Below are 18,437 nucleotides of genomic sequence, written 5' to 3'. Positions count from 1 at the left end.
AACTATCTCAGGGATCTTTGGATCCCAAGGGGTCTGTGCAACAGGTAGTATTGAGGGGTGCATAGGAAAACAATAAGTTATTAAAAGGAAACTAAAGACTGTCCGCAAGACTCCATAGGTGGTCCTGTCTTTTGGGACTTCACTACTGAACCTCTTATTTTCTCCTCACCAAAGATAAAACTGTCAGTGGGATAGTGGGGTACACAATGTCCTGGTGATGGTATCTGCAGACTCTCAGGTGAAGCTCGAGGAAAAGGAGTGTGGAGCACTCGAACAGATGCAGAGGTGATGTTCAGATAATAAAGTAGCCCTAGAAATTCACAACAGAACGTATACATTGCTCCATGACCAATTACCTAAGACTAGAAATCGTACAATTTAGATTAGCGACCCCTCTATATCACACAGCGAGATCTTTAGGTATTTGGGATGGCAATTGGGTGAAGGAGGAATTTTATGACAAATATTAAGCAATCCACCGAAAACACACTGGAAATTACGCACAAGTTTGTGCAAGCTGGAGTCATGAGCCATAAGCTGCTGTTGCATTCCATAGGTATGTACTACAAGACCATCTTCAATGCTATAGTTGGCTTTGCAGCCTGTGATTCAAGAACTGTAGATTCATCTTTAGGCGAGCACAGAGGAGCGTACTCCTCAGGCTTATTGCAGCTTTTGGGATAACATCTACTGAGTATACTGGGGATCTGACCCATCAGTATTCAGGTACAATACAGAGTAGCATACTACTTGTTGAGACAGACTTGACTTAGCGCAAATGATTACAGGGGAAAATATCAATAATAAAATACAGCTCCCAGTTGGGAGAGCAGATGACAGGAATGACCACCGGTATGTATGCATACAAATGTTAAAGTCAGACTATGCATGTGCCTAGATGAACCAACTAAGGGAATGGTGCACAGAAACACTGGTCAGGGTCCTTATCCTACCCACATACACAAAATAGGGACAAGGGCAATGGATCTTGGTGACCATGGAGAAATAGGGATGTTTGAACGTGTAGTGCTTCACTGTAGTTTACACTAATTAGAAAGAAGGAGCAGATTGGATAATTTGAACTTGGGCAGCGTAGGTCAAAATACCGAATGATGGAACTTACTTCAGCAACACTGCAGTATGAGTTTTACAATGGGGAGCATAGGGGTATTAATGATGAAGAATGGGCTAATATACCTGGTAACCAAGAGGGTAAATGTAAATGAAGTTTGAAGTATAACGGTACAAGAAGAACAACTGCAACAGGACAACCTCAAGAAGGAGCTCAACAATGGAACAGTGCTGAGGAAAGCTATTCAAACTTTCTAAGTTCTGAAGGAGACGATGATGAGTGGGAATGGAATGATGACGTGTATGAATTGGAATGGGATGATGACATGTACATTAATGATGCTATGTGTTCATTTATAGGATTTTATAAATTGCATAAAAATTAACAGTGTAATGGGTTCATTTCCAGTGCACAGTTGAGAGGAAAAAAAAGGAAAAACAGGAAATTAGTTATAGGAATCCAAAGCTAATGCAAAGGCTCAAGTGCAGTGGCATCACATAAGACCTTTTGGTAGTAGTTTAATATATGCATGAACTTAGATGTAATTATGTAGCCAGCCCTCTTAAGCAATTCTAAGGTTGCTGGTCACTGTTGTAACTAATTAGGGATAGAGGGTCATGTGGTGTTGAGTTTTTTTCCTTTTTATTTGATTTTCTCTTCACTTTTCCTGCTTTCTTTATTTTCTACATTTTTATATTAAAACAGTTGAAGATGTTAGTTGTAGACATTAATACTACATATTTAACGTTAATCTCAAATTTACAGAATATAAGGCCCACTTTAGACTCACAAGACAGTGGAGTCAGATGTACAGCGATAAATAAATATATAAATAAACTTATTTGCTACTGAAAATATGTACGTAAAAACACATCGATCAATATTCGTGAGGGAACACATAAATCCTCTTTACCTGACCCACTGTGGTTTTTTGTTCTGTCTAGGAAATAACATCAGAAACAACTGTAGTTTTCTTTAATAGGGCTGACCTTTTCAGTCAGGAAAACTTATTTGATAAAAATTGCTTTAGTAATTTATGTTCTTTTCTATATACTGAGTAGCGATCAGCATTTTTTAGTTAGTATAAAACATAAATAGTTCTTTGCTTTCTGATACCTGGCCCCTCTTATAGTAGCACACCCAGTGTAAAAAATGTCCATGTCACCATGAAAAAATTGCATAGTGTCGCAAAAACAAAGCAAAATAATAAAAATAAAGACTAAGAGCCGCCAAAGCAGTAAATTCATTACCATAACCCATAACATGACTGAGCGTGGCGAAAATATCTTAATTTCCGATGTTAGTAGATGCCAACACCGTGCTTCCCCACCAACATTGAGTAGGGTTCACACACACACACACACACACACAACAAAAGTGTCGCCACAGATAGTGGCATACTGAAGTTACATTGGAGTTGCATGTGTGAACTCTCAGTTTTTAGTGGCACAACATGAGAGACGCAACTTTTGCCACGCCACGAAAAGTTTAGCTTCGTTCCACTTTCTTGTGACACTTTCCTAGGACCACTGCTCTCCCTGGTGGCAATATTCCGAAACACGAGCATTCTGTCGCATTTATCGTGCAGTACCTGCTGCTTTACTTCATCTTCCATTCATTTTCGGCTTCTAAAACTACAAGAACAGCAACCTACCTTTGATTTTCCGCAGCAGTGTGTGTGTGTGTGTGTGTGTGTGTGTGTGTGTGTGTAAACCATTTACATATCTCACGAAGGAACAAATAAACAAACTTCATATATGTAACCAAAAAAGCGAGTCATATCAACTTCGTAATTTGTCACCCCAAGCATTGTATAAATTGTGGATTATATGCAGGAAATATCTCCAGAGTGTGATGTAGCAGCTGTTAAACTAAAACTTAATTATTCAAAATGCCTGTATCAATGAATACAGTAAGATTCTTGGAACAATGGCGTGTCTGCAGATGATATTTACATGGCAGCTGCTGGTTATTTTGCCACTGCAGACAACATTTTCATGTCTGAGTGTTATTACTTTTATAAATGTATTTATTTCCCTTGATTTATCCCTGTGCGATATTTATTTTCGGATCGGACATTTAGGTTTCGTGTTCCTTGTATTTAAGCCCATAACCTGCACCATAACATTCATACCCGCCCATATTATTTCAGTTGACGCCATACTGAAAGCTGTGCAACTACACAGAATCTATGGCGCACTGTGTGAACAGTAGCTCACTATGCCACTACAGCAGGTCATAGACTATGGCACCACATTAGATGTGTGTCTGTACCCGGTTTTACATCTAAACCTTTCTTCTGGAGAAATATTATCACTGACGTCCCTCCTCCCCCCCCCCCCCCTCCCCCAACTTCCGGTGAGTGTCTGTGTGAAAGACACGATTTGAAATGCATTGTGGAATGTTTTTAACTGCCTATTCTGTCCCATTTTGTTTCTCTGACACCGTGTTTACATTGGGCTCCCAAAACCGGATTTAGTAAACCCATTCCCCAATACCTCTTCTCGGTGGTCAGGTAAACATTTCAAAGTCGATTTTGGAAATCCGCTTCTGGTTTCCGGTTTTCCAGTTCCGCGACCGGTTTTCTCTCCTATGTAAACGCGACTGGTTTTGAAACTTGATTGGACTGACTGGTTTAACAAATTTTCTGCTTATATGGACGGAATGCCTTTTCGCACACTGAAGGATAAGGAGAAATATTGGACTGGAGCTGTTTACTCCTCGTCTAATTGAAGATAAATAGCGATTGCGATGACTAAATCACAAACTGTGACTGCTGTTTTTCGGGCTCCATATTTAGCTGGAATAGGAAATCCGCTTCAGGCCTTCACATGTATTAAACGCAACAGCGAAAAACGGGTTCCGAAATTCTGTTTTCGTCTTTCGGAAGATGTGTCACATGTAAACGTAGTGACTGACATCGCACTTTTGCCACTGTAACACAACAAATCGTATCAAAAATGGCGCCTGCAGGAGAGATGTTTATAATGAGGTGTATCGCTGGACTTCATATTTTTGTAATGCGCCGGTATAAACACCTAAACTATTTAACATCACGATTGTTCGTTAGAAGATTCTGAGGCAGATTTATACAGTTTAAAAATTGTAGCTATATTTGAGCCACAGAAACATTAAGGTAGTTTTCGACTTAAGCCTACACGACGGGGAGTGTTAATGTCAAATGTTGGTACACCGTGCAGCAATGCAAGCAAAAGGCACTGATTGAGTTGTAAACAAAAACAAACCGAATGACAGTTGTTGCGTGATGTAGGAAATTGCGGCAATGAATCTCAATTGCTTTCATTGCGTGCTGATTTCTGAGAATACACCAGTCTCTGTTTAATAACTTGGCGCTTGTTGGATACTTCATCATTAGCATTACTGAACACAGAGGCCTTATTTGAATGATACAGTGAAGAACACACCATTGGTAGCCTTTTATTTTGCCATGGCATTGTCAAACCTCACATTACTTAGTCAGATTGCTGGCTATGTAATCGCCTTAATACTGTCAGTGTGTATGACTGTGCCGTTGAGCATGCACCAGGATGAATTTAGGTACGTATTGCATTTGTCTTTTCCCGTTGGAATACCCATGTAAAAGGAAATATACTATTTTTTTTTTTTGTTTTTGATTTGTTTAGAGGGCATTGCCTGTTGTTTTCCACTGGGATTTGGCAAGAGGACGACGGACAGTTCAGTGTAGATTGGGCCTCGCAGGCATATTGTAATTACGGCATTTTCGTTGGTGTGACGCTATTTGTGACTTCAGCTATTCAGATTTATCGGCTGTCGATGTTCATGTACAGGGGAATCGACAGGTAAGCTGTACGAAATTTAACGTTTATTATAGTGCCAATATACACGCGAAACTCACACTTGTACCACTTGAGTAAGAGGTAAAGAACACTAAAAACTTGATCATCACAGATGATCAAATAATGAGGAAGTAGCTCGACTCAAAATGAAGAAATAGGGAAAATAGTTCATTAATTTTCATAGGTGCCAGTGTCATTGTGCAGAAACTGCTCATTTTATTTGCGGAAGGAAATTACAATTGCCCGTTGTAGGGCACCCTAGATTAGATTATATTCGGTTCAAGTTTTCTTCCATAGACTCAAAAACGAGATAATTCTTGTGGGCGTGGAACAAGTCAGAAAGTATAACATAAAAAACATAAAACATTTGAATATAACAACACTACCCTGATCACTTGCCAGGAGATTGTCAAAATAGGTGAATACACTACAGTGATCTGAAGCTGCTAATATTTACAGAATTAATACAGTGCCGGAATGAAACATAGTTACGCTCTTTTAATAAATTTATCGTTCATAAAATAATGATTGATGTAACCAAGTGCTGTCAGAACTGAAATCTAAGACATTTTTATTAAGCTGGTTTAACAGTCCGTGTTAAGACATTCATCAGTAAAGTAGGGGGAGCTGGCTATCCAAAAGTTGGTAAAACTACGAAGAGCCCCCAGGGAAATCTTAAGATGGTGAACCAGTTAAATTGTGAATCAATGTTTCATATGATTTTTTAAAATTAAAACATGGGGCTGGGGAGGTGGATGAGTGAACATAATTACCTGTTTTTATTGTCAAAAGTAATTACACATTTGCTGTTAATCGTACTTGCATAGGTGTTGCCAACATCTGCACCTGAGTGGCCCACTGTAAACTTTCAAACTCTGTTTAAATTGTGCATTATCTAAAACCAAGTTTTTAATCATTGCTGCCAATTTATTGAAAATGTGTGTTCCTGAATATTGGTCCCCTCTTTGGGCCAAGGTAAGTGACTTTAGGTCCTCATGTAGATTGTTCTTATTCCTAGTATCAATACCATATATTGAGCTATTGGTTGGAAATGAGATATATAACTTGCAACAAATTTCGTTGAATAAATTTTCTGAGGAGCAGTGGTGAGAATACCAAGTTCCTTGAACAGGTTTCTAAATGGTATTTGTGAATTTACACAACAAATGATTCCTATTACAAGCTGTTGCACACTAAAAACGTTTGCTCAGTTTTATGAGTTACGCCGTAATATGATCCCACATGACATAATAGAATGAAAGTAAGCAAAGTATGAATTTTTTTATTTTTATTTATTTATTTTTTATCCCCTACATTCGACATCATTTTCACTGAAAATACAGACTTGTCTATGCACTTCAGCAGTTCTGTGGCATGCCCTTTCCAAATGAGTTTATTAGCATGTTGTAATCCGAGAAATTTATTACTGTCAACCTCTTCAATCTGCATATAGTGGATCTTTACAAAGTTTAATGATAGTAAATTAGATTCAAACCATTCCTTAACAACAGTGAAAATTTGATGAGCAACCATTTCTAAATCTGTACTTGACTTTTTACTTATTGCAATGTTTGTATCATCTGTGAACAAATCAAACTTTGCATGTGGAAATGTAACATTCAAGAGGTCACCAATGCACTGAAGAAAAAGCAATGGACTCAAGGTGGAACCTTGAGGAACACCACATGTAATTAATTCACAATCAGAAGTGTGACTGCTTACTGTTAGGTAAGACTCAAACCATTTTGCAGCACTGTCGGTGACACCATAACATTCTAATTTACTTAAGAGAATGCTGTGATTCACACAGTCAGAGGCTTTTGACAGGTCACAGAAAATGCTAGCAGCCTCCAATTTGTTATCTAATGAATTAAATATATTCTCACTGTACATGTAAATAGTTTTCTCTATATTGGAACCCTTAGGGAAACCAAACTGTGACTTGGACAATATATTATATGCAGTCACATGCTTAAGGAGTCACTTAAACACAACCTTTTCAAATATTTTTGAAAAAGCCAGCAAAAGTGAAATTGGTCGATAGTTTGATGGTATCTCGTTATCCCCCATCCTGTAAAAATGCTCGACTTCAGCATATTTTAGACAGGCTGGAAACGTTCTGCTGATAAGAGATTGATTACACAAATAACTCAAGATAGAACTCAACTCACATAAGCATTCTTTGATTAATTTTATTGACATGTTATCATAACCACTAGAATACTTATTAGATTTTAAGGATTTTATGATGGATTCTGCTTCTCTGGGAGATGTGAGTGTCACTTCCATTTTACTAATTTTATTTGTAAAGACTGGTCTCAACTCCATTGCCCTGTTTACTGAACCTGATATCCCCAATCTGTCAGTAACAGAAACAAAGTACTTGGGTAAGAGGTTTGCAACACTACATGCACTTGTTATCAGTGCTTCATTAATTTTTAGAGCTATCTATTGCTCTTTGCTTTTGGCCACACCTGTCTCTGTCTTCACTAAATTCAATATAATTTTTATTTTGTTGCCTGATGTAATTATCATTTTCTCATAATAAAGTAGCTTAGATTTCTGGATTACTTGCTTCAGTATTTTCTGAAACAGTTTCAGAAAATCAAGAATAATCTTCTTCTGAAAGAGTCTGATGTGAAAATAGTCTCAAATAACTACACAATTTGATCAGCAAAGAATAGGCTCATAGAGATGTTTTCGAAGCACCTGACAAATGTACATTATTTAGATGGGGCATTAATGAAACTATAAAATATATATATAAATGAAATTGTGGTGCTCTTGGTCATGTAAATTACATTATGTACATATGCCAGCAAAGTAATCTTGCTTCCAGGTTTGGCTATATGTATGATAGCCAACACAGTATATAGAGAAGTATGTATAAAACATTATTTTCCAGCACAAATTCATAGTAAGGTCTGGTAATTACTATAGAATTTAAAAATGTGCTGCTATATGAAGATCAGTAGAGTCTACAGATACCAGACTGAAGGTGATGGTATTATGGCACATGAATGTAATTACGTCATGTAATGTCATGTGTGCACAATAAAAGAGAGAACAGTACATTGGCAGCCTTTGTTTTGCATCTAAATTACTTTTTGGTGTATAGGTTGTGGTGACAGTGTGATTTGTAGGGCAGCCTGGGGTCTATTTCAGACTGAAATGTCACATTTTGGTTCAGAGTTGACAGAGCAGTATCAGAGGATTCAGTTAACCTAAATTTTATCTGCCATTGCTGAGATACCAACAAATACCATCATCCCTAGTTTCTTCAGCAAGACTATGTGATAAATTATTCAAATGCCTTGGATAAATTGAGGAAAACTTCAGATACTGTGTTTTTTTTTTAATCCAAAGGCTGCTCAATCAATCCAGTTAAACCTTCAATTGTTGTCTTTTGATTTCCCTTTTTGATGTCCGTGTTGTGGTTGAGTTATTACATTGTTTTCTAAGGCCCAATTAGCCTGTTGAGGATGATCATTTCTAATAGGGTCATTCCATGTCAGTTCAACCAGGGGCTCCAGCTCATAGTCTCAAATTTGACTGAAATTCAGTACACTAATTCTTCTGTGTTTGGAACACTCATGTACAAAGTATTAGTTTCCCCTGCCAATTAGTTCCAGAATTATGACTTGTGAAAGAAGGTGGTGTGACCCAGAAATTGCAACCCGCTTCTGGCAATCTATCTTCACACCCAACTTCAGGTCTTAATAACTTTGGAACTATTTCACACAGTTCAGTGAAATTTTTACAACCCAGTAACATCCATTTAGAGAACACACTCTATGAATCGAAACACCAACAACTTATTTCTGAGGGAAAATAAAAAATTCCAAAATGTGATTAAGAAAATGTAATACGTTAAAAGGTACATATTGTTGGTGCCCTCTATGCCAAATTTAATTCACTCAAAAAGGGTATAAATTTTTTTGTGGTAAGCTTAATGTGGCCTGAACACGCACAAAACTCATCATGCTCATATCAGTCACAAAAACTGAGTTACATGCACACGAAAATACAAAGATTTGAAAAATTACCTGGAAAACATGGATTTTCGAAGTGTGGTAGCACAAAAGGGACAACTGGAATCCAAGCCAAATTTCACACACTGCATAAGTAGACCATAATGATACATATCACAAAATTTCAGCATTTTATTGCAAGACAGTTGTGTACAATGGAAGTTGACAGATGTATTTGGTGATGTGGCCATTGTTCCACAACAGTTTTGTAAAACCATATCGTAAACTGTTCTGCCTCTTCTTATCCTCTCCCACAACTGTTTAATCACTAAGTAACAACATATAGACAAATTAACACAACCTATAATTAATGTTTACTGCACCTTAACTGCTAAAAACCAGTTTATTGAGCTTCGAACAGAAGTTCTCCCACACTTTAGCTACTGTACTCTGTACATTGAGTGGCAAATTGTACTGTCTTCCTGAGACTGTGGTAGGAACTGGAACTGTCATAAGAATATGCTCAAAAGGCCTCCAACAGCTGTCTGCCAAACGTGGCCAATGAAATGATCTTGCTGGTCCTGCTGGTGCCATGAAGTTCCCAAATACATCACCTTCTGCTTCACAGCACTCTGCAACACATCATAAGTACCATTTGTCATCGTAAACAGCAATAACATAGCAACCTGGTTCTATGTTGCTACTTTTGCTTCTGAATCCTGAGTCAGACACACTGTGAAGACACATGTTGTGCATGAACCTATAGTTATAATCGGGCAGTCTGCTCATCTGCTCATTGTCAGTCTGCTGGAGAGAAGGGATGATGGCTCCTTGTGCCTGCAATAGTTTTAATGTGTTCTAGTCTGCTTTTTAGCAACTCTTCGACTGATTTCACCTCTTCTTTCGAAACATAGAATGATTGTATGCCAGTGATATTTTTCTGTAACCAGGTAAATAATTGAAGAGGTGTTAGAATGTGACCTTCTGTAGGGCGCTGCAAACTAGCTTGTGATGCCATGCGCTTAATGGTAACACCAATACCATCACATACATTTTTACCATGACTTGTTGCGAAAAAATTCTAATCTGCGTTAATCTGAAAATCATGGTAATGCATGCATAAATTTTTGATATTTTTACAATTTTTGTACTGACTAGCTGCCCCATCACTGAAATATTTTGAAAAATGTATGTGAGGCAGCTTGTTTTTTACATATGCCATGACAGTGCGAATGTAGACATGAACTGCAATGGCACCATGAATTAAACAGTCTCTAAGAATGCAGAGGTTCATGACAGACACATCACCCGATTCACCTCTATAGTAAATCGCAAATGGCTGCAGAGTTGCTTGACTGTTGTCCCATTGATATCCTTGGATGGCATCTTGAACTATAAATGCATAATTTTCAGAAAAGCCTAATATTACTATAATTTCATCTTGTTTCAAATTATCCTTACAAAACTGGAGATAAGCTGACTGTGCTGTTGCTGTGAAGCTGTGTGTGGTCAGTTTGTCCATTTTTGACAACAGATTTCAACAAAATCTTCCACTGTACTTTGCTTTGTTTCAAGACTTGTGTGATCCATGTGTGTCCATTGTTTATAAGAAACAAGTTCATCGTTATCCATAAGGAGTTCACCATACAGTTAGTTATTCATGTGTTCTGTAAGATTTGCCTTACCAGGACACTTTTCACACCTGTGTATCATGCAATGGTAGGAACTGATGTCACACACTAGCAGCTTTATTGCACCTTTGTAATCCAGACCAGAATCAAAATATCCACAGATGAACTGACGGTCTACAGTGTCCAATGGGCCTGTTGGACACTCTAGACCAGCAGTTCACCCGTGGATATTTTGATTATCAAATACGCCGGGAGAAACTCAAGAATCGCATCAGACCAGAATCCTTTATAGCAGCAAACATCAGCTTAGCATTTTGATGGGTCTCACATACACAAACATTGTGTGTGCCCCTTGCACTTACAGGCGCAACCCATTTTGGCCAAAGATTGAAAAAAGGTGATAAACCTACTTTGGTATTGGGATACTTTTCCTTTAATTCTACATATAGTTCTGATATGTTGAATAGCAACAGTCTTTTTTGCATCTGTACACGTACATTTCCCATTTTCACCGTTACATAGTCTGTCTTTTTCAGGCATTATTCGGTTGTAGTCATTATTTTCATAAAACTCCAACACTAGCACCTTTATTTCTGAACTCAATTGCTCACCCTGAACCTGCTGAAGTTGTGTAAACACTCCTTGGGTTGCTTTTATTTTCCTAGCTTGCTTTACCATATATGTAGAAACATTGAATTCCTTTGCAGTAGTCAATGGACCAGCTGGAAGGTGCGAGGGTAAGAATAGCTACTTTTTTTTCTGACATGTGGATATGGCACATTTTTCTTTCAAATCATGCACAATTTTGTCCAAATCAGAGCATTTCTGGCATGTTTTCTGAACCTTTGGAGTAGATAGTTCTTCCTCTTCCACCATTAGTGTGGCAGCTAATTTGTGTTTTAATTCCGTTTGAGCTTCTTGTAGTTTTCTTCTACCATAGCTGGGCCTGTATCTTTTCCCAACTTTGTGTGTCTTCATGGGAGACAAGCCAAGAGCAGTCACTGAAGTATTTAATTGCTCATCCGCTGTGGTTGTAGGTGGCTGATACTCTTCGTCACTGTCATGTAAATTATCAGAATATTCTTCATTTTTTAGCAGTGTAACACACCTGGAACATAGCTTTTTCCCTGGTTTCATGTTAAGTCCCATGCACTGATTCACTTTCAATACTGATTTTATACCAAGTTCTTTGAGGCTGCACTTCACTGTCTTCTTATGAATCCAAAATGGATCAAAATAACTTCTGTGTAGGAAAGAAGACTTATCCAGAAACACTTTCATATGATGATAACAAACACAAAAGTTTCCTGGAACTGTACTTCTTTTGCCCATAAGGTGTATCCCGGATCTCCATAGCAACAAATCTTGGTCAGATTCATCCAGATCATACAGTACAAAGCGAATGCCACATTTTGTTCCATATGTTGTTTTATGACATTCAGATGCTTGTGCTCTACCAATACTGCAAGTTGTTTGAACAAAAGCACCACTAGTACACTCTTCTGCCTCCATAATGACTTTCCACAACAGTACTGACCATTGTTGCTTGTTTCCTTTGTTGTTCCTGCCTAACAATGACTCATTCTGTTCCTGAAAACTACCATTGTTTAACTTCCTGTTGCGTAATGGTTCCCAACAATTGCTGCAGCTTTATCTGAAACAACCTGTCTGCATCTTCACTATCACTTGCTAAATCGTGTTAAAAGAAACGTAACCAAATACATCTGTCAACGTTTATTGTACACAAATACCTTGCAATAACAAGTTGAAATTTTGCCACATATTATATTATGGTCTACTTATGCAGTGTTTGAAATTTGGCTTGGATATCACTTCTCCCTTTTGTGGTACCACACTCAGAAAATCCGTGTTTTTCAGGTAATTTTTCAAATTTTTGTATTTTCGTGTGCATGTAACTCAGTTTTTGTGACTGATATGGGCATGATGAGTTTTGTGTGTGCTTAGGCCACATTAAGCTTACCACAAAAAAATTTATACCCTTTTTGAATGAATTAAATTTGGCATAGAGGGCACCTACAATAAGTACCTTTTAACTTATTACATTTTTTAATCACATTTTGGAATTTTTTATTTTCCCTCAGAAATAAGTTGTTGGTGTTTTGATTCATAGTGTGTGTTCTCTAAATGGATGTTACTGGGTTGTAAAAATTTCACTGGACTGTGTGGAATAGTTCCAAAGTTATTAAGACCTGAAGTTGGGTCTGAAGATATATTGCCAGATGTGTGTTGCAGTTTCCAGGTCACGCCACCTTTTTTCACAAGCCATAATTCTGTAACTAATTGACAGGGGAACTTGAAATTTTGGACATGAGTGTTCCACACTTGGTAGCATTGGTGTGCCAAATTTCAGCCAAATCTGAGACTATCAGCTGGAACATTTTCTAAAATTGGTTGAATTGACATGGAATGACCCAATATTTTCCAAAAACCTGATAGTAGATATTGGTCTATAATTATTAGAGTAGTTATTATTTTCTTTTTTGCACACAGACATTACATTGATTAATTGAAGCTGATACAGAAAAACAGTCTCTCAGAATAACGTTGTTCAATAACGTGGTTCATGGTGTGGGTTCCTGTAGTCATGTCCTAGTTCATGAACCACGGGCAACGTATGAGTGGCCAAGTAAGTGGTCCCGACAGTCGGGATACCAGTTACTTTGGAATAAGGCTGGGCATCTCGGACATATTCTGAGTTGTGGTCACCTTTGTGCTCATATAGCAAAGACTACCAAATCCACCGGTTAGTCCCTCAGCCGTTGTTAGGGGTAAAACCCAATGGGACTCGGGGCAAGTAAGGCTAGCAACCTGCTTCCCTGGTACTTTAAATATGATGCTGGCAACAATCAGAGCAAAATGCCTCAGACCTTTGGAGGTGACGGAGTCCCACCTCTGACAAACCAGGGACTCCTAAGATATGATGACTTGGCAAACAAATGGTAATGAGATGGGGAGCTATTAATATCAATGGGGGCTACTCTGGGAAGAAGGTAGAGCTGGCAGAGGCTGCAAATAAGATGGGGCTGGACGTTTTAGCTGTTAGTGACATTCGGGTAAGGGGTGAGAAAGAAGAGGAAGTGGGAGAATACAAGGTCTACCTGTCAGGAGTCAAAGCAGGAATAGCACAATGAGGTGTAGGGCTTTACATCAGGAAAGAAATGGAACCCAGCGTAGTTGCAATAAGGTATGTAAATGAATGACTGATGTGGATAGATTTGACAGTGTCTAGCAAGAAAATTAGGATTGTGTCAGTATATTCGCATTGTGAAGGGACAGATCAAGATAAGATGGATAGTTTTTATGAGGCACTCAGTGATGTAGTTGTTAGAGTAAAGGACAAGGACAGTGTTCTGCTCATGGGTGATTTTAACGCCAGGATTGGAAATCGAACAGAAGGGTATGAAAAGGTTATGGGTAAATTTGGAGAGGATATGGAGGCCAACAGGAACGGGAAACAACTCTTGGATTTCTGTGCCAGTATGGGCTTAGTAATCACAAACTCCTTTTTTAAACATAAGAACATTCACCGGTATACTTGGGAAGGCAGGGAAACCAGATCTGTCATTGACTATATAATAACAGATCAGGAATTCAGGAAGACTGTGAGGGACTCATGTGTATTCAGGGGCTTCTTTGATGACACTGATCATTATTTAATCTGCAGTGAAATGGGGATTGTGAGGCCGAAAGTGCAGGAGGTCAGGTCCATATGTAGGAGGATAAGAGTGGAGAAACTTCAGGATAAGGAAATCAGGCACAAGTACATAACAGCGATCTCAGAAAGGTACCAGTTAGTTGAATGTAGTCAATTACAGTCATTGGAAAAGGAATGGACAAGGTACAGGGACACAGTACTAGAAGTGGCTAAAGAATGTCTTGGAACAGTAGTGTGTAAAAGTAGGATGAAGCAAACAGCTTGGTGGAATGATACAGTCAAGGCAGCCTGTAAAAGGAAAAAGAAGGCGTATCAAAAATGGCTACATACCAGAACCCAGGTAGACAGAGGAAGTTATGTTGAAGAAAGAAACAAAGCCAAACAGGTAATTACAGCATCCAAGAAGAAATCTTGGGAAGACTTTGGAAACAGGTTGGAGACTATGGGTCAAGCTGCTGGAAAACCATTCTGGAGTGTAATTAGCAGTCTTCGAAAGGGAGGTAAGAAGGAAATAACAAGTATTTTGGACAGGTCAGGAAAACTGCTGGTGAATCCTGTGGATGCCTTGGGTAGATGGAGGGAATATTTTGAAGAGTTGCTCAATGTAGGTGAAAATGCGATCAGTAATGTTTCAGATTTCGAGGTAGAATGGGATAGGAACGATGATGGAAATAGGATCACATTTGAGGAAGTGGAAAAAAATGGTAAATAGATTGCAGTGCAATAAAGCGGCTGGGGTGGATGAAATTAAGGCGGAACTCATCAAATACAGTGGAATGTCAGGTCTTAAATGGCTACACAGGATAATTGAAATGGCTTGGGAGTCGGGACAGGTTCCATCAGACTGGACAAAAGCAGTAATCACACCAATCTTTAAACATGGAAACAGAAAATATTGTAACAACTACAGAGGTATCTTTTTAATCAGCGTTGTGGGCAAAATCTTCTCAGGTATTGTTGAAAGGAAAGTGTGAGTATTAGTTGAGGACCAATTGGATGAAAATCAGTGTGGGTTTAGGCCTCTTAGAGGTTGTCAGGACCAGATCTTTAGCTTACGGCAAATAATGGAGAAGTGTTATGAGTGGAACAGGGAATTGTATCTATGCTTTATAGATCTAGAAAAGGCATATGACCGGGTTCCTAGGAGGAAGTTATTGTCTGTTCTACAAGATTATGGAATAGGAGGCAAACTTTTGCAAGCAATTAAAGGTCTTTACATGGATAGTCAGGCAGCAGTTAGAGTTGACGGTAAATTGAGTTCATGGTTCAGAGTAGTTTCAGGGGTAAGACAAGGCTGCAACCTGTCTCCACTGTTGTTCATATTATTTATGGATCATATGTTGAAAACAATAGACTGGCTGGGTGAGATTAAGATATGTGAACACAAAATAAGCAGTCTTGCATATGCGGATGACTTAGTTGTGATGGCAGATTCGATTGAAAGTTTGCAAAGTAATATTTCAGAGCTAGATCAGAAATGTAAGGACTATGGTATGAAGATTAGCATCTCCAAAACGAAAGTAATGTCAGTGGGAAAGAAATATAAATGGATTGAGTGCCAAATAGGAGGAACAAAGTTAGAACAGGTGGACGGTTTCAAGTACTTAGGATGCATATTCTCACAGGATGGCAACATAGTGAAAGAACTGGAAGCGAGGTGTAGCAAAGCTAATGCAGTGAGCGCTCAACTACGATCTACTCTCTTCTGCAAGAAGGAAGTCAGTACCAAGACTAAGTTATCTGTGCACCGTTCACTCTTTCGACCAACTTTGTTGTATGGGAGCGAAAGCTGGGTGGATTCAAGTTACCTTATCAACAAGGTTGAGGTTATGGATATGAAAGTAGCTAGGATGATTGCAGGTACTAGTAGATGGGAACAATGGCAGGAGGGTGTCCACAAATAGGAAATCAAAGAAAAACTGGGAATGAACTCTATAGATGTAGCAGTCAGGGCGAACAGGCTTAGATGGTGGGGTCATGTTACACGCATGGGAGAAGCAAGGTTACCCAAGAGACTCATGGATTCAGCAGTAGAGGGTAGGAGGAGTCGGGGCAGACCGAGGAGAAGGTACCTGGATTCGGTTAAGAATGATTTTGAAGTAATAGGTTTAACATCAGAAGAGGCACCAAAGTTAGCACTGAATAGGGGATCATGGAGGAACTGTATAAGGGGGGGCTATGCTCCAGACTGAACGCTGAAAGGCATAATCAGTCTTAGATGATGATGATGATGATGATGATGATGATGAATAACGTCACCTGCTTGATTAGATAGTTTGTCATTACATCATGGCCAGCAGACTTGCTTCCTTTCAGCTCTTTTACAACCTATATATGCTCCTCTTCTGTTACTTGTTTCAATGGGATGGATAGTCTTGGGTTTTCTGTTACTCTGATGTGGTGACAGGTTATTCTTGTCGTGTTTTAGTTTTCTACTGGAAGTTATTTTTCAGGATGTTGGGAATATTTATCTGTGATCTATTACTTGTTTTTATATATTTGATTGTATTAACTGTACCTGCACTTTATATTAAAGTGTGTCTCTTCTCAATAAAATGCCAAGTGACATGGCACAGTGGTTAGCACACTGGACTTGCATTCAGTTTGACGACGGTCAAACCACGCTCGGCCATTTAGATGTAGATTTTCTGTGATTTCCCTAAATCTTTAAAGGCAAGTGTCGGGATGGTTCTTTTGAAAAGGCATGGCCGATTTCCTTCCCCAGTCCAAGCTTGCGCTCCGTCTGTAATGACCTCATTGCGAAATTGGACGTTGACCATGAATCTTCCTTTTTTTCAATTAAAAACAAAATGCCAAAGACCTTAACTTGCAAAAATTCTGTCCACAATTATGGAATAAGGAATAGAAATATAATAGAGACTTCAGAATATACTAGATTAAGTTAGTCCCATGATATTTTCAAATATACTAGCAGACAGCTTTGTAGTAAACTACCCCTGGCAGTGAGAGACCAACCATACAATTCCTTTGAAAGGTATGTAGAGAACCTACTAATTGACCACTGTGTTCATGACATAGAAGAATTCTATAATAGTATGATATCCTAAACCAAACATTTAATTTTAATGTAAAATATAAAGTAACATCTTGTTATCACCAATGGTTGTTGAATAAATATGAACAAATATTTGCTCTCAGTGCTACTTAGATCTCGGGCTGTTTCCATGTTATTCATTGACTTTGATACCCGTCACACATTAGCTTAACACAAATACAAGCAAACTTGCATAGTTTTGTAAAGAAAAGAAAAAAAAATTTGAACAAAGTTAGTAGAGAAAAGGATAGCTATAATATGTGCATTACTACAGAGATTAAGCAGTGAAAGTGAAGTGAATCTGAAGGGATCAAGTAAAAAAGTATAATTATTCTGACCAAGAAAAGTGGGGGAAACAGTATGTACATGGTGACAGTTATTGAACTATATGAAATAAAATAAAATAAATCGTAACTTCTGAATGGTTTGCGTTGGGATGTTCAAACTGCACGGTTAGCTGCAGGGCATGATGGGAATTACTATGCACTGTATGGTTTGGTTTAGTGACAAAGCCCACTTTCATTTGGGTGTGTTGACCAGTAAGCAAAATTGGCACATTTGGGGGCTGAGAATCAGCATTTTGCAATCGAGAAGTCTCTTCTCCCTCAACGGGTGATAGTGTGGTGTGCAGTGTCCAGTCACGGAATAATTTGTGAGATATTCCTTGATTTCAACAAGATGTGGTGCATGCAAGAAGGAGCTCAACCCCGTCAAAGCAGGAGAGTGTTTGATGTCCTGGAGGAGCACTTTGGGGACCGCATTCTGGCTCTGGGGTACCCAGGACCACTGGCATGGGCGTTGATTGGCTGCCATATTCTCCAATCTGAACATATGCAACTCCTTTTTGTGAGGCTGTATTAAAGACAAGGTGTACAAGTTGACACATTTGGCAGCTTTAATAGGAAGGTGGTGCACGTGCTGTGTTGTTTCTGTAATTGTGAAATGATGATGTGGCCACTTCTTGGTAATGGCCTGTAAGGGTGAAACAGACTAATTGTGCCATTATAGAAATAAATTTTATTTATTTGACAACTCTTACAGCCCCAGTGGAACCATAATTTTAATTTCCAACAAGTTTATAGTAGTTGGGCTATTGAAATCACTACAGCTGAAACTTCTTGGAATTTGCATCTATAGAAACCACATTTTTTTTTTACAAACCACAAAAAAATACTTTATCATTTATTGGGTCTAATTGTTTGCTTCAAAAGTGA

General features: G+C 38.5%; 1 protein-coding gene across 1 annotated transcript in view; it reads left to right on the top strand.

Moving 5' to 3' along the window:
• The first annotated feature begins 4,269 nt into the window (after window positions 1-4,269).
• Window positions 4,270-18,437, top strand: part of LOC126187566 (transmembrane protein 179) — a 36,415-nt gene continuing 22,247 nt past the window's right edge. Inside the window, exons 1-2 of the mRNA XM_049928723.1 lie at window positions 4,270-4,630; window positions 4,717-4,893. Of these exons, the coding sequence (XP_049784680.1) occupies window positions 4,521-4,630; window positions 4,717-4,893 (287 nt within the window). The 5' untranslated portion in view covers window positions 4,270-4,520. The remainder of the gene's footprint in view (window positions 4,631-4,716; window positions 4,894-18,437) is intronic.

Source organism: Schistocerca cancellata, chromosome 5 (assembly GCF_023864275.1).
Source record: "Schistocerca cancellata isolate TAMUIC-IGC-003103 chromosome 5, iqSchCanc2.1, whole genome shotgun sequence".
In the NCBI taxonomy this organism is placed as follows: Eukaryota; Metazoa; Arthropoda; class Insecta; order Orthoptera; family Acrididae; genus Schistocerca; species Schistocerca cancellata.
This window is presented reverse-complemented; position numbering and strand designations above follow the sequence as displayed.